At 40.5% G+C, this 23,926-nt stretch overlaps 1 protein-coding gene across 29 annotated transcripts in view; it reads right to left on the bottom strand.

The window, feature by feature from the left end:
• Cyrib (CYFIP related Rac1 interactor B) overlaps positions 1-23,926 on the bottom strand; it is a 146,715-nt gene that overhangs the window by 73,145 nt on the left and 49,644 nt on the right. For 5 of the 29 annotated variants that reach the window (XM_063231087.1, XM_063231078.1, XM_063231079.1 and 2 more), the window contains exons 3-5: positions 18,673-18,794; positions 6,923-6,965; positions 535-675 (exon numbers count right to left, since the gene is read on the bottom strand). The exons of 1 other annotated variant lie outside the window; for it this stretch is intronic. Coding sequence is in view for 2 of the 28 variants with exons in the window: in XM_023564046.2 (XP_023419814.2) it covers positions 19,599-20,127 (529 nt within the window). In the remaining 26 variants the exon portion in view is untranslated. Of the gene's footprint in view, positions 1-534; positions 676-6,922; positions 6,966-18,672; positions 18,795-19,598; positions 20,143-23,926 lie in introns of those variants that run through there. 23 more of the 29 variants (XM_063231095.1, XM_063231086.1, XM_063231088.1 and 20 more) reach the window with 10 other exon arrangements.

Genomic DNA, 23,926 nt, shown 5'->3' with positions numbered 1-23,926 from the left:
ATCAAATAAAGGACTAAAAAAGCTTGGTAGTAAAGAACTAGGATGAACATTCTACATTTGTAAACACAAGAATCACAGTGGTTTCTACAAAACATTCTCTACAATAAAATGTTTCCTTTTGTTACACTCATTCTGAATTAGTCCAAGAACCATTAGAGTCTCCATCCTGACCTGTCTTTACTTTTACCCCCTCCTCACATGCTTCCTTCTCCCTATCAGTAGAACTGCTTTTCTTTTTTTCTGAAAATCTTTCACATTTCAAATCAGAAGCAGAATTTTTATCTACACTAGAAATCAATGTTCTTTCTATCCTTCACAATATATCCTGGATTCATACCAAATCTTCTACCTGTATCTAGTATTTTTACAGAGTACATTTTGAGGAAGTAGAACATAAGGAGAGTAAAAATACTTACAACGAAGAAGAAAGCAGGTATTAACAGATGCAAATACCTACTATTTACCAAACATGCTGGCTATATAGACTACAATACTTTTTCCCTAAAACACTGTAAAATATGTGATACTACTTACCCTTATTAAAAAGCAGATGACAAAAATGAATCTCTAAAATTAGTTTACTCAGCTGGGTGTGGTGGCGCAGGCCTCTAATCACAGCTACTTAGGAGGCTGAGGCAGGAGGGTCACAAGTTCAAAGTCAGCCTCTGAGCCTGTCTTAAAACAGAAAGGAAAAAAAAGGCTGGGGACTTAGCTCAGTAGTGTGCAATTATGTAGCAGGCATTCAACCCCCAGTGCGTGTGCACGTGCAAACACACATATACACACACACCCAAAAAGTTTTCTTACCTCATGTCAGTGCTCAAGGTTCATCTGACTCCACCACAGATATGTACATCCCAAAGTCAGTACTATTTTATCCCAATGAAATATACCTTCTCATAAAAATTTCCTTTTTACTTTTATAAAACAAAAACTGCACTCATTTCGCTGAACAAGAACTTGTGATATGCATCAAAAGCACCTTTCTGTCCACCACTGTCCTATCATTATTCTGCAGCAAGAGTCAATATCCCTGGACTTCTACTTAGGCAAACCCATGTCCCTGGTCGCTTTCCAATTATAAAAACCATGAGCTTAGAAACGGACAGGTCTTTAATGTAAGCATCCCATTTTAATTCAAGGTTATGATGTCTCCAGTTTTCTAGCTTTGCCTGGTGTAGCACGTTAGCCCTGTGCAGTACAGAGGACTCTGCTTTTACTCACCCTCTTTTACCCTGCTAGCCCAGGGTCAATAGAGAGTAAAGGGCATCATTCTTAGGGCTGAACAAAAAAGTTCAAAACTCACTTTATCGAAGAATGTTTCCAGGGATCCACGGAAACTCTCACTCCAATTCTTACTGTGCAGCAAGAAGCACCTCCATCCCACCCTATCCACCTTCCATCCACCCTCCTCTTACGAGCTTTCCCTCACGAATGCTCCTCACTAGGTTCATGGGAGACAGATCTGTCTTGAAAACTCATAGTGAGCCAGGCATGGTGGCACACTCCTGTAATCCCAGCACGGGAGGGTGAGACAGGAGGATCGTTCCACATTTGAGATCAGCCTGAGCCACAAAGTGAGTCTAAGAGCAGCCTGAACTACATAGCGAGATCCTGTCTCAAAAAAGAAAGAAAGAAAGAAACAAACAAACAAACAAAATAGGGAGGGCAAGGGAAGAGGAAGGGGATTTAAAAAAAAAAAAAAGCCGTAATATGTACATGTAATACCAAGCTGATTGTAAACTGCATGAACTGCAAACACCAACTAAACAAAAAAAAAAAAAAAAAAAAAAAAAAAGAAAAATACACACACACACGTTTTTATGGATAGACAGACATGCATATTCCTACACTAGAGATTGTAAAAAGAACTGTTCAAAACCTACTCCAGAATTTTCTTTCAACAGAAATACTAAAAGATAGCATGGGGTGGGGGGCAGTGGGTCAGGCAAGCAGTTAGTGCATTTTTCCAGGGAGCCTCCTACTATTCCCAATTCACAAAAAATGTGGCCTACAGTGCCATCTTCCAAGGCTGAAGGGAAAGGACATATATGAAGATGGTTATATGAATTAGCTCTAAGACTTGATGTGCAAAAGAACCCTGATGGGAGGAGAACTGGAATTAAGTGTCTCAGGGAATCTGTTCAACACTATTTCAGAACAGTTTCCCTAAAAAAAGGATTTATTCACCTCTTATGTGACCCAAGCAAGATCCTAGAAGAGACCTGAGAGAGAAGAGACAGTGTCACTTCACCAAAGTTTCACTTGTAGACCTCAACTAAGAAGAATGCGAGTGTTTTGGTACTTCTTAAAAAACTATTTAAATGACAGCCAGTAGCTCCCATGTTTAATCCCAGGAGTCTGGGAGGCAGAGGAGGGAAGTTCACAAGTGAAGTCCATCTGGGCAACTCAGACTCTTTCTCAAAAAAAAAAAAAAAAAAAAAAAAAAAAGAGAGAGCTGGGGATGTAATTCACTGCAAAGGTATAGGGCTTAATCAGCAGTACTGTACTTCAATCAATCAATGAAATACACAAGTATTTAAATGAACAAGTCATCTACCTCCTGAACTAGATAACCAACTATGGTCTTAAGAAACTAAACTCCACAGAAGCAGCCTATGTGTCCATCAGCAGTTGACAGACAAAGGAAATGCCATATTTACACATAATGGAATACTACTGTACCACAAAGGGTAAACAAGTCATCTGCAGAAAAAATGTATACACCACGAGACTACATTGCTAAATGAAATAAATCACACATGCAAACCTTAAAATACCACATGGGTTCTCCTATGCATATGAGAGACCCCAACTATAAATACAGAGCAAAACACAAGGGAGACTGATTTTGTTCAAATGAAGAGAGTAACAGAAGGATGGAGGGGAGTTGGAAGGGAGGGAAGGGGATGAAAAAAGAAAATGTGTCCTGTATACGTCCCAACTCTCCACAAAGAATATAGCCATTATGTAATGCAAACAAGAGCTAAATAAAAATAAAAACTGGAAAAAGAGAAAGAATCCTACACCACTTTTAATTTGAAGAAAGAGGACCCCGCAGATGGTGCTGCTGGAAGAAGCCAGGTGCTTGACCCTCTCCGTACACAGCTGGACCCTCCACAGCACAGGAAGAAACCAGGGACTCAGTAACCAGCCCTTTTTCTCAACCCCCCCCCCTTTGTATTTTTCTTCCCCTGCCCCTTGCTAAACAGCTGAGGAGAACTCCAGTCACAGAAAACTAACCTCATTCCCCAAACCCAGAGGTCAAGCTCAGCTAACCCAAGTTCTCCTTCATCCTGTCTTTTCTACCCTTTCTCTAGTTTCCCAGCCTTGCATGGCCATTCTTTATCCTCCGGCCTTGCTTCTACTTCCTTCCCAGTGATCTCTGTTTTACACACTATCCCCTCTAAATTTCCCCACCACAGAAGAAACATTTTGCATTCAGACTCCTAATTTATGATCGATTCTGTTCTAGAAGACTTTGCTCCGATGGTCTGAAGTACAAAATCAATAGTTACCACAGACTGTTGAGTTTCTAAATTGTGCTTCACGATATTCTTACTGCTAATATTACTACTTTAACTAGGACGTTGTATCAGCTGTACTCCCTACTGTAATACTGGAAAACTCTAGGGTAATAACCTCACCACAGCCCTGCACCAAAGGACTGGGGACTGAGCCAAACAGATACCAGCATCTCACTCTTAAATAGCTGGGAAGGTAGGACCTTCGGACAGACACAAACCAAGCATCTCTTATACACAGGAGACATCCCTGAAGAACAGGCCTCCTACAGATACCTTGTCCCTAGTGACTTAGATACCTACTACAAAAACTCACAAGGGCCATCACAGAAAACAAAATAAAAATTTTTTGAAATAGAACATGACAAGATGAGGGAGCAAAATGCAATCTTAGACCTTTACAGAACCCAAAACTATTCCAGAAGACATAAACATAAAAGAAACTGGAAGACAGACATCTGACATTTCTGAAATGATAACATTCAAAGAAACAAATCCATGACACTGCGGAATAAATCAGATCTGAAATAATCTCTCAGACAACAAAAAAAGAAACACCAACATTTATAAAGGAATTACTCAGCAAATGTAGAGTAGAGATACAGTAAAACAAATACATGATGATAGAAGATGGAAACTGTGAATGATCAATATAGGAAAGAAACAGAATGCATTAAATAGATTCAAAGAGATAGATATCCATGAAATTAATAACTTCAGTGAAAGGTGGCAAAACTGCTTGAAGGCAATTGAACACAGACTTTCAGACCTTGAGCACAGGGTAGAAGCTATCAATAATGAAAAAAATTACTTCTTGAAAATAACAAAAGATCATGAAATAATTCAACAGTTGCAAGACCACACCAAAAAATAATGTAAGAATAATTATTGTCAATGAAAAAGCAGGAGACAACACAAATGACATACATAAATAAACAAATAAGTAAATGGAAGCCTGGGATATACCTCAGCCACACAAGCGCCTGCCTGGCAAGCACAAGGTTGTGAGTTCCATCTGTTACTCTCCCCTACAAAAAAACTATTTGCACAAGTAATAGCAGAAAATTTCCCAAGCATGGGAAAAGAATCTGATATGCAGATAAGTGAGGCATACAGAACTCCAATTAGCCATAACCAAAATAAATCTATACTCAGACATAAAAGATTAATCAAGATCCCAGAAATTTGGCAACAAGAACAGAATATTAAAAGCTGCTAGAGAAAAAAGAAAAGACCTATAAAGGAAAGCCCATCAGAAACACGGTAGACCTCTTAACACAAACCTTCAAGGCAAAAAGAGCTTGGATGAAAATATTTCAAGTTCTATTTACTCCCAACTCAGATTGACACAACCGTGCAAAACTATCTCAAAATTAACGGAGAGGGAAGAGGCCACACCAGCCAGTGGAAAACCAGGAAGAAAACCACACCAACCTCTATGAGCCAGCAGAAGATGTACCAGCCAGGAGAGAACCAGGGAGGCAAGGAACCGACCACTACCACCACCACCGCCACCTCCTCCATGAGTCAGATGGCAGAGGCAGGGAAAAAAGAAGAACCACCCCTCCATAAAAAACCAGCTGATTCAGAGAAATACAGGCTGAGATGATAACTGAAATAAAGAAACAACCTAATGCTTGAATTGTCTGACTGACTTTGCGAACTCAAAGCCTGTAGTATGAACAACTATTTAGAGAATAACAATATGCAACATAGTATTATGATGGATTCCCTACTGTTTTATTTTTGAAATCCAATACTGGATTCTCACTGTTTTGTTTTGTTTATTCTGTTCTATTCCCTTTATAATAAAAAATACATACATACATATATACGTACAAAATTAATGGAGAAATATTTCCATTATATAAAGAACAACTGAAGAAATTCAAGACACCAAATCAGTACTACCAAGTGTACTGAAAGATATTCAAGACAGAGACAAAAAACAACAATTCAAAGAACAACAAGAAAAAGAAACCACCAAGCAGGGCAAGCAATTAAACAGAGGGGAAAAGCAGGGAACAGCAGGAAAATACCATGATATAGATAAGCTAATACATATCAGTCATAACCATAAATGTAAATGGCCTCAATTCACCAATCAAAAGAAATACACAGGCAGAATGGATCAAGAAACAACAGCCAACAATATGCTGTATCTGAGAAACACATATAACTTAAATTCATAAACTTAAAGTCAAATGATGAAAAACAAAGCTTGATTCAACAGAAACCCAGGATAAAAACAGAGGTAGTTTTGTAGACAATGTGAACTTCCAATGATCAAGAATGACTAAAAGAGATCAAGAAGATCACTACATACTTGTTAGGGGAAAAACTCAGGAGAAAGAGATAACAATCAAAAATATATACGCCCCAAATATGGGAGCACCCAACTGTGTAAGAAAAATATTAAGAGACATGCAAATAAGCAATAACATCAAATAAGCAATAACACAATTGTAATGGGGGACATTAATATCCCATTGTCACAAAAAGATAAGTCAACTAAACAAAAAAAATCAGCAAACAAATAACAGAGAATTGAAGCAAACTTGTGAACAAATGGACTTAGCAGACATTTACAGAGCGTTCTACCAAACACCACCAAAATACACGTTCTTCTTAGTTGCACTTGCAATGTTCTCTATAATAGACCACGTATTAGCCCATAAAACATGCTTAAGTAAATGCAAAGGAACTGAAATTATTCCATGCATATTATTTAACCACAGGACAATGAAATTGCAAATTACTGAGAAAAGTAACTACAAAAACTCCATAAAACATGGAAATTAACATCCTCCTGAACAACCAATGGATCACAGATTCAATTAAACACCATCCACAGTCAAGCCAAAATGCAAGTACAACTTACAGGAACCTGAGGGATGTAATGAAAGCAGTCCTAAAAGAAATTCATAGCAAGGAATTCTCACAACAGGAAAACAGAATGAGCACTAACAATCTAATGCTACACCTTGATCTTCTAGAAAGAGTAAGTCAAGCCCAAAGCCCATACAAGGGAGGAAATGATAAAGATCAGAGCACTGACACAATTGAGACTAAGAAAAAAATACAAAGAATTAATGAATCAAAGACTTGGTTCTCTAGAACAATAAATGAAATTGACAAACTCCTAGCCAACCTTATCAAAAAAAAGGAAAGAAAAAACTCACATTTATGCAATAAGGAATGAAAAACGCACAATCACTACAATTCCTGTGGAAATTCAGAAGATCATCAATTTCTACTTCAAAAATCTTCACATGTATAGGGTGCAAAACACAAATAAACAGATTCCTAGAAACATGAATTATCAAAGCTGAATCAAGGCAATATAAAAATCCTGAATAAGCCTGTTAATGAAATTGAAAATATAATTAAAAACTTACCAACAAAGAAAAGCGCAGGTCCTGATGGATTCACAGCTGAATTCTACAAGAAATTCAGAGAAGGTACATGATTTTCCCCACAAGTGCAAATATTAATTTTCCTAATGTGTACTTTTCTTATATCTCAATTATAGATTTTTGAAAATTTGAAAATTTTGGTTAAATTGCTGTTGTTTCATAACAAAAACACATGCCTTCTGATTGCAAAATTGAGGAAGAATTGGAACAGCCTTCCCCTCATTTTACAGGTAATAAGACTAAGGTTTAGAGAAGTCAAATGATTTGGAGCAAGACAGAGCTCTGGAACTCTGAATTTGACACTCTTGACTAGCAACACTAATTTTTTCTAAATCCCAGTTTGTTCACTTCAAATGGGAATCACCCTAATGTCTACTTCTGCTGATTTCTGTGCAGATTTACATGAAATAATTTGTATAAAGCTTCTGGCATATGATATGGACTCAGTGTTACTTCTGCAAACTACAAAGCTGTGATTACTTTCCTATATTGGCTCTTACATATTTTATACTGAATAGTATGAGATGTCTGTTTTATGAAGTAAAAAATAAAATCCAGTATCAAGAATAATTTTAGAGACTATTTAATGCCATTACTAACTCTTTAATGAAACTGAAAGGGAAGCAATTCTTCCTAATTCACTCCTGGAAGTAAATATGACCCGATATCAAAACCAGAAAAAGACCCAACCAAAACAGAAAACTACAGGCAAATCTCCCTAACGAACATAAATGTAAAAATCCTCAATAAAATTCTAGCAAATAGAATGCAGCAAATCATCAAGATTATACACCATGACCAAGTAGTGCAAGGATTCATCCCAGGGATGCAGGAATGATTTAATATATGTAAATTAATAAATGTAATACACCGTTATCAACAGAGCCAAAGACAAACATCACATGACAATCTCAACAGATGCAGAAAAAGCTTATCATAAAGTCCAACACTCATTCATGTTAAAAACCCTACAGAAAATTAGAATACATGGTATTTACCTCAATTTAGTAAAAGTCATCTATGGAATCGAGAAAAGATGGCGGATAGATAACAGCAGCTACAGAGGCTCTCTGAGATAGCCAGCTTAGATTCCAGGAATGGTGGGGTGTGGGGAGTCCTATGCAGAGGGAGATATACCCTGCTGACCCAGGAAGGAACTAAGCTGAGAGTAACCAATTGGAAATGCAATCCCGGTGCTACGATTGGAACAGCTAAAGTCTCGGTGCCCACTAGAACTCGCAGACTGAATGAACTCTGCTGCCGCTACGCCTGAATTAACATTGCCAGGATAGCCTATTAGTTTCAACTCACTAGAGATGCGAACGCTCCCAGAGTGGGAATTGGCAAACCAAACTGAGAGCACAGCTGGCGGGGGGAACCCTGCATCGACCTGCAGTGAGTGAGAGGAATAAAGACCTTTCCATATACAAAGAGGCTCCAACAGAGGACATTCTGGGACCGGGCAGACTGGCTGGAACAGGGCGCTGCAGTGACTTCAATCATGTATTCCCCTCTCAAGTGGGGAGCACTTGACCTGGGTGACGTCACGGACTGAGGCCCAATAGGCTAGCCCAAACCAAGTCCCTGCGCCTGTCAGTGCACCCTAACGCAGTGAAGCCTTCAGCAGGTTGACCTGGAGGGGCGGGCCCATCATAGGCTGCCCAGGTCTGTACCTCCTAGTACACTGCAGTGGGCGGGACCACCTAATCAGTGCTCTTCAGACAAACTGAAACCAACAAAGAAAGAAACTGGGCCTCCTATATACGCCTTTATGGAAGGAACAAAAAATATGATAAAAGGAGGCAACAAGAAAGGGTCCTCAGTCCCCAATCCTGAGAACATTGATCCAGGAAAGGTAAATGCAAAGGAGAATGAGGACAGAAAACACAATCTCAGGCATGGCACCAATGGACATAAAGCAATATCTTCAGGACCTCATAGACCAGTTCAAAAGTGAAGTATTTAACCAAGTAAAGCAAGATATAAACAGAATAATCAAAGAAATGCTAAACACCTCCCAAGAAAAAACAGGTGGTACAATGGAAGAACAAAAACAAAGGGGGAGACTTGTTTGATGGAGAAAATAGAGAAAACATAGAATACATGAAGCAGGTTCAAATAAAAGTCATCTATGACAAACCAATGGCCAACATCACACTAAATGAACAAAAACAGAAAGTTTTCAATCTAAAATCAGGAACAAGAAAACAAAAAACCTGTTCACCACTCCTGTTTACCACAGTTCTAGAAACATTAGCCACAGCAATTAGACAAGATAAAGAAATAAAAAGGAGTAAGGATAGGAAAGGAAGCAGTTAAATCATCACTATTGATGGATGACATATTCTACAAAGACCCCACAAACTCCACCAAAAGACTTCTAGAATAAGTAAATTCAGCAGCAAGTTGGATATGAAGTCAACACTCAAAAATCAGTATCATTCCTGTACACAAATAACAGGCCCACTGAAAGAGAACTTAGGGGAATAACACTTTCACAATAGCATCCAAAACAATGAAATACTTAGGAATCAATCTAACAAAAAAGATCTACACAGTGAAAATTACAGTACTCTGAAAAAAGAAATCAAAAAGGATTTCAGAAAACAAGAGATATTCCTTGTTCATGGACAGGAAGAACAAACGTTGTCAAAATGGCAACTCCCAAAATTATACATATTTAACGAAATTTCAATAAAAATACCATTAACATACCTCACAGATCTAGGGAAATCATTTCTAAAATTCATCTGGAACCAGAAGAGACCCAGAATACCAAAGGCAATCCTAGGCAACAAAGAAAGTCAAGGCAGGATTCATCACAATCTCTAACTTGAAATTATACTACAAAGCTACTATGATAAAATCAGCATGGGACTGGCTAAAAAAAGTGACCTGAGAATTAGTGGAACAAATTAGAAGATGCAGATATAACTACAAACGCACCTCAACCACCTAAACACATTCACTGAAAGAATGACAATCTTTAATAAATGGTGATGGAAAAACTGGTTTTCCACCTGCTGAAGACTAAAACTAGACCTGTATCTATTGTCATGCACTAAACAAAATCCATAATGGATCAAAGATCTAAATATTAAAACAGAAACACTAAATCTACTATAACAGAATGCAGGTAGAAACCTGGAAGCCATAAGGGGAGGCAGAGAGTTCATAAACAAAAACCAAACTACAAGGGAAGTACATTCAAGGAATCAACAACTGGGATCTCATCTTATTAAAAAGCTTTAGCACATTAAAAGAAATCACCAATAGAGTGAAAAAAAGCCTAGAAACTGGAAAAAAAATTTTAGGCAACTGTCCCCCAGAGAAAGGACTTCTATCTGGAACATAAAAAGAATTAAAAATAATCAGGCCCTTCCCCCAATTAAAAAACCCAATCCAAAAAATGGGCATCTGAGATAAATATACCCTTCTCAGATAAAGAATTACAAATGGCAAATAAGTATGTGAAAAAATGTTCCACATTATTGGTCATTTGAGAAATGCAAATTAACAAGAATGCTGAAATTTCATCTCACACCAGAAAGAAGGGCTGTCATCAAGAATCAACCAATAACAAATGCTGGAGGGGCTGTGGGGGAAAACGAACCTTTCTCCACTGTTGGTGGAAGTATAGATTGGTACAACCACTGTGGAGGTCACTGTGGAGATTCCTCAAAGAACTAGGATTACAGGTCCCATTTGACCCAGCTAGTCCCCTTCTGGGTATTTTAACATCATACTACAGTAATATTATGCCCACCCATGTTTATAGCAGCACAATTTGTAATATCTAAATTTTGGAAACAACCCAAATGCCCGCCAACCTCGGAATGAATAAAAAAGATGTGGTATTTCCATACAATGGAATACTACTCAGCAATAAATACGGATAAACTCAAGGCTTTTATAGGTAAATTGATGCAAGTAACAACCATACTAATAATTCAAATAAATCAGAATCACATATATAAACATCGTATTGTCTCCCTAGTAAAAGAAACTAAAAAAGTAAGATTCATAACGTACAACAGATACAGTGAAAGAAAAACTGCTCAAAAGGAAAAAACAACTGGGACAGGAGAAAGGAGAAAAGGAAAGGAAAACTATATGATAGCTAAGATAATTGTACTACTAATTTCTACTAATTCATTTAAAAGAATGGCTTGTGCTTATATTATTTGATCAATTTTGGAAACCTATGTCTTGTAATCTGAGCAATTGCTTTGAAGATAACAACACACAATATATTAATCACTGGTGATTTCCTATTATCTTATTTTGAAATGTTGTATCATTTTTATTTTTCCCCCTCTTTAAAAAAATAAACTTTCAGGGCCCGGGATTTAGCTCAGCAATGTAAGCACCTGCCTGGCAAGTGTGAGGTGGTGAGTTTGATCTACAATATGGAAAAAAAAACCCAAAGCTTTCTATAAATTAAGATTTAAAAGTTAAATTTCATTTAAAAATCATATATTAATAAAACTCACTATTTTTAAGTGACTTGAAAAGACATAGGTAATTTCCTAAAACAAAGTTTCAAAGAGAGACATGTATTTAATATGCTAACAGCATATTAAGAAGGGCCCCGTACCACATACCAAATAAGTACTGGCCATTGTCACCATCCCACACACCACAGTGGAAGTCTGGCACCCCCATTTTAAAGGGCTGCCAACCACAGGCTGTGTGTATTTTGACTACTACTTCAACATGCTGTTCTAAAACAAAAAAGAATCTTTTTAGTTTAACCATATTTTTAAAATACAACGTTCCAATTATCAAGTGATTTCCACTATGTGTCAGGCCTTGATTTTCAAGCACCTACACTTTAATCCACTAGCAACTTAGAACTGATCATGCCAAAGTTAAATGATTTTACATTTCCAAGGCTTTAAATCCATGTACACTTTAACACAAATGAATGTTGACTTCTCTGAACTTTCAAAAACAACTTGGTAAACTATTTATGAAATACCAGAAGACATTAAGTATGTAACGTCTAAAATTCTAATGTAATCTCTTCAGCAAGTTGGCATATAGTATTTTAAAAATGCTTATTTATAGAAAGTAACTGCAAGAATAAATTTGTAAAATGCTAATGGATGAAAAATAGTCCTAACTTTAACAGGATGGAGAGAAATTACAAGTTTAAACTCCTCCTATCAGGGTCTCTTATATTCCTAAATCCGTATCTGTCCATTTATATAAAAGAAAAGAAATGACACATGCCTATAATTCTAGCTACTCAGGAGGCCAAAACAAGAGGACCGCAAGTTCAAGACCAGCCTGGGCAACTTAGCACAACCCTGTCTCAAAACACAGAAAGGGCTGGGTGTGCAGCTCAGTGGCAGAGTTCTACATTTCTATACAATGTGGAAAGATACCTCCCTTTAAAATGTTGTGCTTAATTAACATATAACTTCTCAGAATTTGTCAGAATTTTAAGTTGAAAGCTATAGCTTAATATAATTAAAGCAAAGCAATCTCATGCCTTACACCCCAAGGTGGTTTTCTTATGTCTCACTTTAATCTCCCCCATATTCTTAAAGGCCACATACCATCTTTTTCAAATCAAAAAATATCTGAACATGCCAGGCATTAATTTTTGAGTAAATCCTAATTAGAGCTACAAACTTAGAAAAAACTAATCTCAAAAATTCTACCGAGTTCATCATATACAGGGGTGGCTACAAAAACCAGATGAAGGAAATAAAAAGTACCAATAGCAATATGTACCATGCTCTCACTACAAGCCAACTATCTTTCCTGAAGTCAGATTTAGTGAGAGAAAATTTACACAAATGGCAAACAGTTCTGCCTCTCTTTTTGCTTATGTTGGAAGGAAAGGTATTAGCTGCAAACTTACCAGGTCCCGCCAGGGAGGGTGGGACAAGAAGTCCAGGTTCAGCTAACAGGTTCTGGGCAGGGTTTCCAGTGAGTTAGGGAAACACATGTGACTGATGGATATAGATTCTTTCGACCAACTCAATGCACAGCTATTATCTCTACATCCTACTGTACAGTAAGAACTGTACATCTTTACACTTTCCTATCTCATAATATGCCTGAAAGGCTTCTTCCAATCAGGAAGCAGTACTACATGGTGCCTTGGTTCACCAACACTTTTGTTTATTAACAATTTGGTTTGCAAAGAAAACTGTTTGGCAAAATTTTGATTTTGTTTGCAAACTTTACATTGGGTGACAAACACGACCATGGGCACCTTTCCTGCACAAACACAAATGTGGCCATCTTTTCCAAAATTATGGAACAAACTGTGCTCATAAACAAAGGTACCACTTATATGCTTGTAGGACCTCAATATTCTAACACCCATTTTGAGGTAGCAGTCTCTGTGATTGATGATTTTACGGACTGAGCACTTGGCATAGGCAGCCTCCACCCAAAGGTGACCCTTATGGCTCTGAACTCTTTGCCTCCCCCGCATAGCTATCAAGTGTACCACTTTAAAAATACAGCTATTGGCTGGCTTTTCTGCTCTTTTGGAAACTGAATGCCTGGCTCATGAGTTTCCAGCCTGACACTGCCATTCTGAGGTGGGCAGTAAGTCAATGGAAAATGCTTAGGGAAGCACACGTGGGTTGGCCTGAGCCCAGGCAGCGGCACTTCAACCTCACAAGAGGTGGCACTCAGCCCTTGTCCAGCTCCTGAGCTGCCCCTGAAGTAAAGTTATGGGCTCAATGAATCCTCTATCCTAGAAATCATCAGACCTGACAAACTTAACACCACCATTCCCCTTTTATGCAAAGTACAGATCCCTATCAGTTCTTCGCTGGAATTCAGCACAGCCTCTTGTCTTCCTCTATCCAATCTTACTTCCCCATTCTCCTATTAACCTATTCTCTAAAAGTAAAAAGGTAACTTTAGTATTATGTTCTTCCCTCTTGGTTAAAATCCTGTAATGGTTCTGCACTGCCTTCATTCAAACTGAACTGGCCTCACTGGTTACTTCTACAGCTTTACTCTTCCCACTCCTCCTTTACATTCTGTGTTATCAGTTTCCAACAAGACCTCTCCTATTCCTGCTTTTTGCCATTGTCTGTCTAACTGTATGTTCTCTCCCCTAGGTCCACTCTCAAGTCTTAGTTTAGATCATATTACATAAATAAGGGACATCTAGCTTGGCTCCTTAAAATAAGATTGGTGTTATGGCTGTGTAAAGATGTCCCCCAAAACCTTGTAAAGTCTGAGGTGGAGCTGTTTCAGAGGTGAGTGGATCTAGACTGTGTGAGGCCAGAACTGAATCACAGTGCAAAAGCTAGGACCCAGGGCACTAACATTAAGGGGTGAATGCTAGCCACCTTAAGTCGCCTGGATAAGGTATTAGGGGTAAAAGAACTGTGGTTGTTCCCTGCAGCTTTGCTCCTTCTGCCCACTGTGAACTGTTTCTCTCCTCTGCAGTGCCATCCTGCCTTGGAGCCACCCGATTATGGACTACCTCAACAAACTGAGGTAAATAAACCTTTCCTCCTTCAACTCTAGGTGTCACGTATTTTGACTGAGCATTGAGAAAACGAGGGACTGTAAAAGTTTTATTCACTGTAATATAACCCAGATTATGTGCACAGTAACTGAATAATTAATGACAATTCATATTAAGCATTATGCCAGGTTTAAAAAAGAGCGACTTACACCCTGCCTTCTAATTTTATACTGAATTGAAATTAATATAAAAATTTCATACATGGTACATATCTGTAACCCCAGCTACTTGGGAGACCGAAGCAAGAGCATCAGAAGTTTGCGTCCAGCCTGGGCAACTTGGTGAGACCCTGTTTCCAAGCAATGAAAAGGGCTGTAGACGCAGCGCTGCGGCGAACTACTCCCCCAGCCTATGAGGCCCACCACCACCACCACTCACCGCCGCTGCCACCCCCCAAACAAAGAAATGAGTAACAGCACCCCCACAACAGTGATGTGAGGCAGCATGCACATTTAATCATGAGAACCTTCACATTGTCAGACAAAGCAAACCCAGAATAAAAGGCAGTGTCTTTGTCTATACATAATAATCTCTAAAGAAGAGCAAACCAATTACAAAAATCTACTTCAAGGGAACTAGCAGTGTACTTCAGTGGTAGAACACATGCTTAGCATGTGTGAGACTGTAGGCTCAATCACCATAGCACCATCCTCCTACAAGACCTAAAAGCTCAGATTTCATTTGAAGTATTACATTTAATTCTCTACTATTCTCACTAAAAACAGAGATATGGTAGGAACAATCCTCAAATAATAGTATCTGGAAATGTATTACTTTTTTCTTAGCAAATATGTTCTAAAACTATTTGGCCCAGATGTCTTGTGCGCTGGTGAATGATTTGGAGATGACAATGTACAATGTATGTATCACTCTTACCACCCCATGATTCATGTGCTTTAAAATTTGGTTGTAGTTTTCTTCTTTCTTTCTATCTATGAATAAAATGGATTTGAAAAGAAAAAAAATGGAAATAAAATAAAATAAAAATGGCCTAGCCAGGTGTGGTAGCACACATCTGTAATGGAGGACTGCTGCAAGTTCAAGGCCAGCCTGGATTACTTAGACACACTTTGCCTGCCCTTCAAAAAAAGTTTGGCCTAACTTCTGTTCAGTATAATCTGAGAACATGAAATTTATGATTGGAAGCATTCTAGACATGGTAGCGTCTGTATCAGTCTAGGATTTAAGACACATTACACATAATACACAAAATGGAATACACCAAGTAGAAATTCCTGCATGGCAGACAACGGTATGGGGCCACATACAACACATACTATTGTACTGCTATCGTTTCAAAATAAACAGCTACAAAATTGTATGTTTGTATTAAATATTCTACCTAAAAATCACCCAACTGTGTATCTTTGAAAAAGATCGTGTTCACTATGGTCCCACTATTCAGATGTGAGACTGCAACACTGTACAAGAAATGTATATACTTACCCAAAATTCTAGGAATAACTTCTCTAAATCTTAAAAATTCACTGATTTGGCCAGGTATGGTAACACATGCCTGTAATCCCAGCACTGGGAAGGCTGAGGCAGGAGGACTGGTATGAGTTTGAGGCCAGCCTGGGCTACAGAGAGTTCAAGGCCAGCCTTGAACTACGCATCAAGATCCTGTCTCAAAAAGCCCCCCAAAAATCACCCACTTGTCTTCCATGTAATCACACAGAATGGGAAAGAGGTGAAGCCATAATTTTGTATATGCTCATAGAAGAATACAAAACAAGTAAAGATCCATCCTGTGTGGTAGCTGAAAAAGGTTTTGAGATTTCTGTTTAAAGTACAGTCTATAAATACAAAATATAAAATATAGAACAAACCTCAAATCAGTACCTTGAAATTGAATTTTTGTAAAGATTATGAATCACTTAGGCTTGGGTTCAAATGTTAATCTACATTCCACTCAAGTATATTTATACCAATTAGTTAAAATAAGTTACCTTACTTCATTAAACGTTGATCTGAAATTAACTACAAACTGACCTGTATCTTGCAGGGTTATCATGAAACTAACCTAGCATATATATATGGGGTTTTGCAGGCCTTCCACATAACAGCACAATAATTAAGATCCTAGACCCAGTTCTATCACTTAGCTGCTATTTTACTTAACTTATTTAATGTATATCATTACATTATCTTTATTGTAAAGATTAACTATCATAGAACACTGCCTACTAGTAGACACTACCAAAGTTCTAGTTACTATTTATGTTATCCTACATAAGCAAGTCAAGGCTAATCTGCACCACATAGTGAGAGTCACACACAAAAAAAACCTTTTCGTTTTCATCAGCACCATTAATGAAACAAAAGTTACTATTATACCACGAATTATGCCTTCTACTTCTATTTGAAAAAACATTCTTTGAAATAGTAACCTAATTTAGTGAAATGATCATAATACAGGATCACACACTCAATTTTTATGCTGACTTTAAATGCACAAGAAAGTTCCTGAATTGGCTATTGTTCATAAATGCTGACCAATTACATATATCAAACACCTATTCTAAATAAACAAACTTTTTTTTTTTTTTTGCCTTTTTCCTTTTATCGGTACCGGGGATCGAACCCACGACTGCCTGCTTGCAAGGCAGGCGCTTATGCCAATGAGCTAAATCCCCAGCCCCTAAAAAACTCTTTTTACACACTGAAGTACAATACAAAATGGCATGAATATTGTACTTCCTCCCCTAAAGATTTCTAAATAATTTAAATAACCAAATACTATAGTCTTCAAAATATGCAAAATACTTGAGAAAACTGAAGCCTCCGTGATGAAAGTCTGTCTCTAAAATGTCTACCATGTAATTACAAAATGCTGTTATATACTTCAAGCCTCTTTGGTCTCGCACTCGTTAATTAGTTCAAAACATAATATCCAATATACTCAAACCAGAAACTATGCTAAACCCTGATGTAGTAACAGAAAATGAGAAGACACTAAAAATAGGAGGCACGCTACTAACAATATAATTCAATATTTTCAAATTTATAATCTCATTTTCTTTAAACATAGTGAAAGAGAAAACTATAAGCTCTCACAATGAATGCATCAGTACTTAATAATCTGAGCTAAATAACCTCGTGACAATCAAGCATTTTCCCCAAGAGACTTAAGCACCAAATTAAATAAACACCTCTTTACTTCTCCATCAATTACTACTTACCAAGATAAATGTCCATTTCCAATATTAGTTACATACTGCAAGTGATACCACTTAACATGTACTATTTTACTTTTTGCAAGAGAAACAAATTTCAAGTTCCATTAAGCTAAGTATCACTTGCACTCCATCAAAAAATAAACTGCCCTCTTAGTATCTGAAACTGTATTTTTGCTGCAGCAACTAGAATCAATTTACTAATCAATTATTTTCCTTTGATCAACCAACTATTTTCTAAGGAAAAAACTCTCCTCTACCCAATTACATACAACTTACAGTTTATACTATACATTCACAACATTTTACAAAGCAAGAGTTTCCTCAAAGGCAACTGCATCACTATTAAATTTTTTTTTAAATTTAACAAAACTACCCTGCCAAAAAAAAAAAAAAATGTAATCCCGACTATGAGTTAAGAAATCTTAATTTCTGAAGATAACCAAAATCTCAACAGAGGGCCGGGGACAGCAAGTGCGAGGTCCCGAGTTGGATTCCCCACACCAAAAAAAAAAAAAAAAAATCTAAATAGAGACCAACAGCCAAAGTGTAGTTCACCAGAAAAAAAAGGGTCATTAGCATCAAAGTGCCATTACTATCGATAGATGGGCATCATCAGACTGACATGCAGGTAGGTGTCAGAACTAAGACTCTCCTTTCGAGTTCTTTATTCGGGACTATGAAAGTCACAGGAGAGGAAAAACAGTGCTGCCAATTCCTTTTGTGAATGCAGATTAGGCAGTTTTAGTTAACTGCAACACTTTACAAACTGGCTATCAAGTTCCAATTATCAAGTCACTCTGGATAAAGTTTCGCTTTATATTAATAAACAGAATTAAAAGGACGAGTGCGCTTTTCTTGAGGTATACAATATGCAATAAAAAGGCACTAAACACCCAAGGGACTGAAATTCCTTCAGCCACACAAAAAACGGTCCTATGGAATGTCAGTGTGCCAAACAGCAATAACTTAAAAAACATAAAACCGACACACGTTTCCCACATAACACTTGGACAATTAAAAAGTATTAAACTCATTAAACTTACAGGAGGAGGGGAAATTTAATCGAATTTCAAAACCTGTGCCAAATCCAGAATGTCACTCTGTGCTACTCCAAGTATTGAGGCGTGTCATCGGGGTTCCGCACACCAGGAGAACTCAGGGAATGCTGTTGACAGATGAGACGAGAAAAAGTCTCACCAACAGATAGCATTAACAGGTACTGCCGTAACTCAGTCGTAGAATTAGTTAAAAAGAATAGTCAGCTCTGCCCAATTTAACATTCAGGGAAAACCTACTAAATACTGAAAGAGGGAGTTTTTAGGACAGTACAGACTAGAACAGCCCTGAGGTCAAAACAAGAAAATAGCAATGGTCACTTTCGGGAGTCTGACCTGCTTATCAGACTCGGGTAACTCCAGAAGACCCCGCGCCCCGGACACCTGAGACCACAGCCACACCCCAGGCCCGAGCGCCGGCCTCAGCCGACCAGCAGTCGGGCGCGTGTGCCGGGAGGCTGGAGATCCCGGCGCGCAGGTGGAAGCCGGCGGGCGCGGGGACACCGACTCCGCCCGGCCACGGGACAGCGCGGCGGAAGGCCAGGCGCGGCCAGGCGGCGTCCCGCGGGCTGGGGGTGCAGACCCGGGAGCCGGCACGGAGGGCGGGGAAGGAGGCGGGCGCCGGCGTGGGGGCGCGGTTGAGGCCGCGGGCGAGGCGGCGGCCGAGGGCACGGGCCGGGGACCTGGGGGCACGCGCGGCGGCAGCACCCCGCGGCGGGCACGCGCGAGGCGGCGCGGACGGAAGAAAAGGTCCGAATGAATGGGCGCCGGCGAGCCGGGGCCGCGGGCCCAGCGCGCCGCACGAGGCTGAGGCTGAGGCTGAGGCCGCCGCCCGCGCCTCCCCGCCAAGCCGGGCTGCGCGCAGGAGAGCGGTGGACGGGAGGGCCGGGAAGCGGCAGAAACCAATCACTCACCTCCCGGGAGCCTCCAGGCTCGCAGCCCCGCTCCTCCGCCCTCCACCAGCGGCGACGGCGGCTCCTCAGCGGCGCTAGGGGGAGCCCCGGCCCCAGAGTGGGGAAACGCGGCGGCCGCACCGGGAGCCCCTCCGCACCTGCCCCTGTGGCGGAGCCGTGACGAGGCAGGTAGCAGCGGCAGCGGCAGCGGCGGCAGCTCTAACTCCGAACGGGGAGGGCAAGTGACCCGGATGTACAGGGTAACGGCGAGGAGGGGGAGGGGGGAATGCCAGGAAGTGAGGGCGCCGCGGACCTGTCCGGCCATGCGCATGCGCCGCGCGCCCGCCCCTAGGTAGACCCACAGCCCTACTTCGCCGCCGCCGCCCGTCCAGAAAGGGGCGGGGCGAGGCAGGAGACAGGTGGTCTCGCGGACGCGGCGTGAAGTGCGGAGAGCGGAGGGGCGCGGCCAACCCCTCCGCGCCCCCTCCGCCTTCCTTAAAGGGACAGCACCTCCGCTCTGCCATTGCTTCTGGCTGAGTTGGGGTCTCATTACACGCAAGGGAGACAGAGGTAGTGGTCAAGGGCTCGGACGGCAAGAAGTAGAACTCTGGATGTGCAGGGAAGGCTAGCTGCTGAACTCTGCGAAGCTGCCACATTCCAGCACCCCACGCCTGGGGCACGACCCGGTTCTTGGCAAGGTTTTCTCCCTCGGGCCAGGTACTGGGCCTCCCTCGCGCTTCCTCACGCGGCGCAGGGGCTTGGCAGGCTCCCCAAGCACCAAGATGCACCGTTATCGTTGCGATGGTATCTCGGAGACGCCCTTGGGAGGTGTTAACTGATCAGCCTCGGAACAGAAATCAGAGGCCTCTGGAGATCGTGGCGTGCCACGCGCCACACTGCCACTTACATCAGACCCTTGTCCTGGGGTCGATTCTGCGGAAATGTGGTCGAGGGTGCGGCCGCTGAATTACTTCCCTAATTCTCCTGTAACTCCTGGAACATAAATGCTTGCTTTCCCTCTTTACATATAAAAACAGAACATGCCACCTAACTAGCTCATCCCAATCCTGTTATAAAATTCTCAGATCTTTTCATGAACAGAGTATGAAAGATGAGCCTTCATAGTTCCCTGGAGGATTTTCAGTTTGCTGAGCATAGGACTAAGATGGAGATAAAAGGGGTCTGAACATTTTGGGGAAGGGGTACAACTGAAAACCCCAGAAATGGGACTTTCCTTTCCAGGAAAATGCACATTTGAACACCAATTTGCATATGATTTCTGATTTATGAACAAAGGGATCTTACTTATAAAGCTCTATTCATGAACTCCCACCCTCATCAAAGAGATAACATCCTACAAATAATTGCCTCACTAGATGAGTAAAGTACTCCTTGGCCCAAATACAGAACAGCTTGTACCTTATCTAACCTGTTCTCTTGAGTTACAAGGAGATCAAACAGGATGCAAATGGTACACATGACACAGAAACATGTTAAGAATCATAGAAAGACAACAACCCTGATTATATTGCAGGAGGACTTGGAAGATTCCACACTGCATCTATTATAATTTTATCTATTTTGATTAAACTGAGTAGGTTTTGAAAATCTTAATGCTGACAAAACTGTCCTCAAAATCCAAGAAGTTGTTCCACTTATCTGCCACACTGACACTCACTGGTCCCCCACCATACCCACCGTCCTCCCTTTGAACCAGAGGAAAAGTTTACACACCTTTCCAGTCCTAAAATATGAGCTCATAAACCTTAACCCAACCTCTCACCCTAAATAGGAATTCCTCCCAGGATCAACACCTGAACATCCGCTTTAGCTTAAGAATCTGCAACTGTAGGGAGCTCATTAGTACAACTGTCTGCTGCCTGTGAGAAACCTCTTCTTTCATCCTGAGGACAAATCAGGTACCCATCATTTTCATCCATTGGTCCTAGTTTTGTCTCTGGGGGAGCAAGACAGAGATGACACCAGCCTAAAGAACTTACAGTCCAGCAAAGAAAAACAGTCCACTGATGAGTGGTAAAGTAAAAGGGATGAGTCTTGTGCAGATGGTAGAGTATCTATCTTCCCAGAGACCCCTTTTTCCTTTTCAGCCCAAAACCTGATCCAGATTCGCATGAGAATGCGTAAGAAATCTCTATTACTCCAACCAGGGAAGGTGGCTCCTGAAAGACTCTACAAAAAGTGATGATGAGTTTATTATTCTACAACCCTTTTCTCATCATTCTGCATGAGTACAGTTATCATTTCCAGGAGGGCAAAACTTTAAAAGTTTCACATTGCAAAAAGAAGCAGAAAGACATCAAAAAGACGTTTACTCAAGAGCACTGGCTTCTTCGGGATGATACAGTCACTGTGACTGGCTGGCATCTCTGGAGCCCTTAACATGTGCCACGTGCTGCACTAAGCCCTGACTTGCATGTTTTCCTTTGCTGTCCACACCTGACCCATATGGTACTAGTCCCATGTCCACCTGATAAATGAGGAGTCCAAGCCTCAGTAGGTGACAGGTCCAGGATCTGAACCCAATCTGTGAACTCCACAGTTTAGCTGTTTCTCCATTTAAACTGTTTCCTCTGTCTACTTTCTTCAATTTCAAAAGAGCCTGCTGCTTTCCCATAAATGCTATTTTTTTTTACTTTCTTAGGTCTTATAAATGTATTTTAAGACCTTATAGACAATAAACTGTCTTGTTCAATGCATTCAATGAGCATGCCCCTTTTGCACCTCTGCTGTGTCCTAGGTATCACATTAAGGGTCTGGGATGGAAGATGTGTGGAGCTCAGAGTTTACTAAGAGGAAAGGCTATAACCCCACAATTACAAAACATCCTGACTTGTTATAATTTAGTAAGTCAGATGGAACCAACTCTCCCTGGTACAGGTATGCAGGATAGGTTCTTTGCACTTGACCTTGAGAGGGAAGACAAACAAGAGAAGAGAGGAAAAAGCACAAGGGCAGACAGAAAAAAGTTGGTGACACTCTAGGGATAAGACAAGTGATTAAACTGTAAAGTACAGCATCTTCCATGCAAAGGCATTTGAACTTGACTGCTGAAGGCAATATCAAGGGAAAAGAAGGGATCAAAGGAGAGACAAACTCAGATATGTTTCCTCCCAAACTGTCTTGGTCCACAGTGTTCCACATGAACTTCATGGAGAGAAAGAAAGGAGCCCAGAAGACTAGATAAAAGCCTGCAGAGGGGGCTGGGTGGGTGAGTGATAGCCTTCAACTGTGGGTACACCTTGCCTGATAGACACAGGTCCTGAGTTTAATCCCCAGCACTGCCGAAAATATCAACCATGCCCAGTGTGGTAGCACACAACCGTAATCTCAGCACTTGGGAGGCTGAGGTAAGAGGATTGTTCAAGTTTGAAGTCAGCCTGGGCAACACAGTGAATTCAAGGCCAGCCTGAATGCACAGTGAAACCCTATCTCCAAAACAATTAGGAAAAAATCAACCAGAAATTACAGTATAGAGTAGGAAGCCGGTAGTGGGGATGAAAAATAACAATAAGAATTAAAGATACTTGGTACTACAGAATCTACAGGATTTTGTGAATGGTTAAAGCTGAGGTAAGAGAAAACAGGAGCTATAGGAAATGACTCTAAGGTTCCTAGCTTAAAAATACCTGGATGGGCATACCTTCTAATCCTAGAACCATTATATACTTTTCATTGCTTTTTCCTGACTTTCATCCGTCTAAATGCACTTTAACTGGCATCTCTGCATTTGTGCAACCATTTCCCAATTCCTTTCTGTATTTCTACACAGTTGCAGCCATCATTTTAATAGCACAGAATATTTCACCATATTGGAACAGCTGTGTTCTTCAGTTGCTAAAGGTCCACCCGATACAAGCCTGGCCTACCCTAGACTCACCCAGTTCTGGGCATTTTGCAAGGGATAAACTGAGCCAGGAAAGCACCTTTAGGTGAAGGGGGTATGGAAAGTGTGGCCAGAGGCCAGCAAAGCTGCAGCTCTCCTGGGAGAAGCCTAGGCAATTGTCTTGTGCCATTCAGTAAGTGCAGGTACCTAAAGAAGAATTGTTGTTGCCTCTTCATCCAGGTTTACATTTTTTTTTCTTTGTGTCTTTTTGAGACAGGGCTTTGACCTTGAAGTGGTCCTCCTGCCTCAGCCTCCCAAGTGCTGTGATTACATGGGTGCACCACCATACTCGGCGTTTAGGTTTACATTTGATCTAGCATTCAGGTTTTATCAACTGCTTCTCCATTCCTTTTCTCTAGATGAATGAGTAGGGAACCCTGGAGGAAAGAGACACCTTCCAAATACCACTGTCATGGCCAGGGTTTCCAGGCTAGTGTCTATGACT

This window comes from Cavia porcellus, unplaced genomic scaffold, assembly GCF_034190915.1.
Source record: "Cavia porcellus strain 051 isolate PalLab524CR breed Dunkin Hartley unplaced genomic scaffold, mCavPor4.1 scaffold_19, whole genome shotgun sequence".
Classification (NCBI taxonomy): domain Eukaryota; kingdom Metazoa; phylum Chordata; class Mammalia; order Rodentia; family Caviidae; genus Cavia; species Cavia porcellus.
Note: the sequence above shows the minus strand (reverse complement) of the source record. Positions and strands in the feature narration are given on the sequence as shown.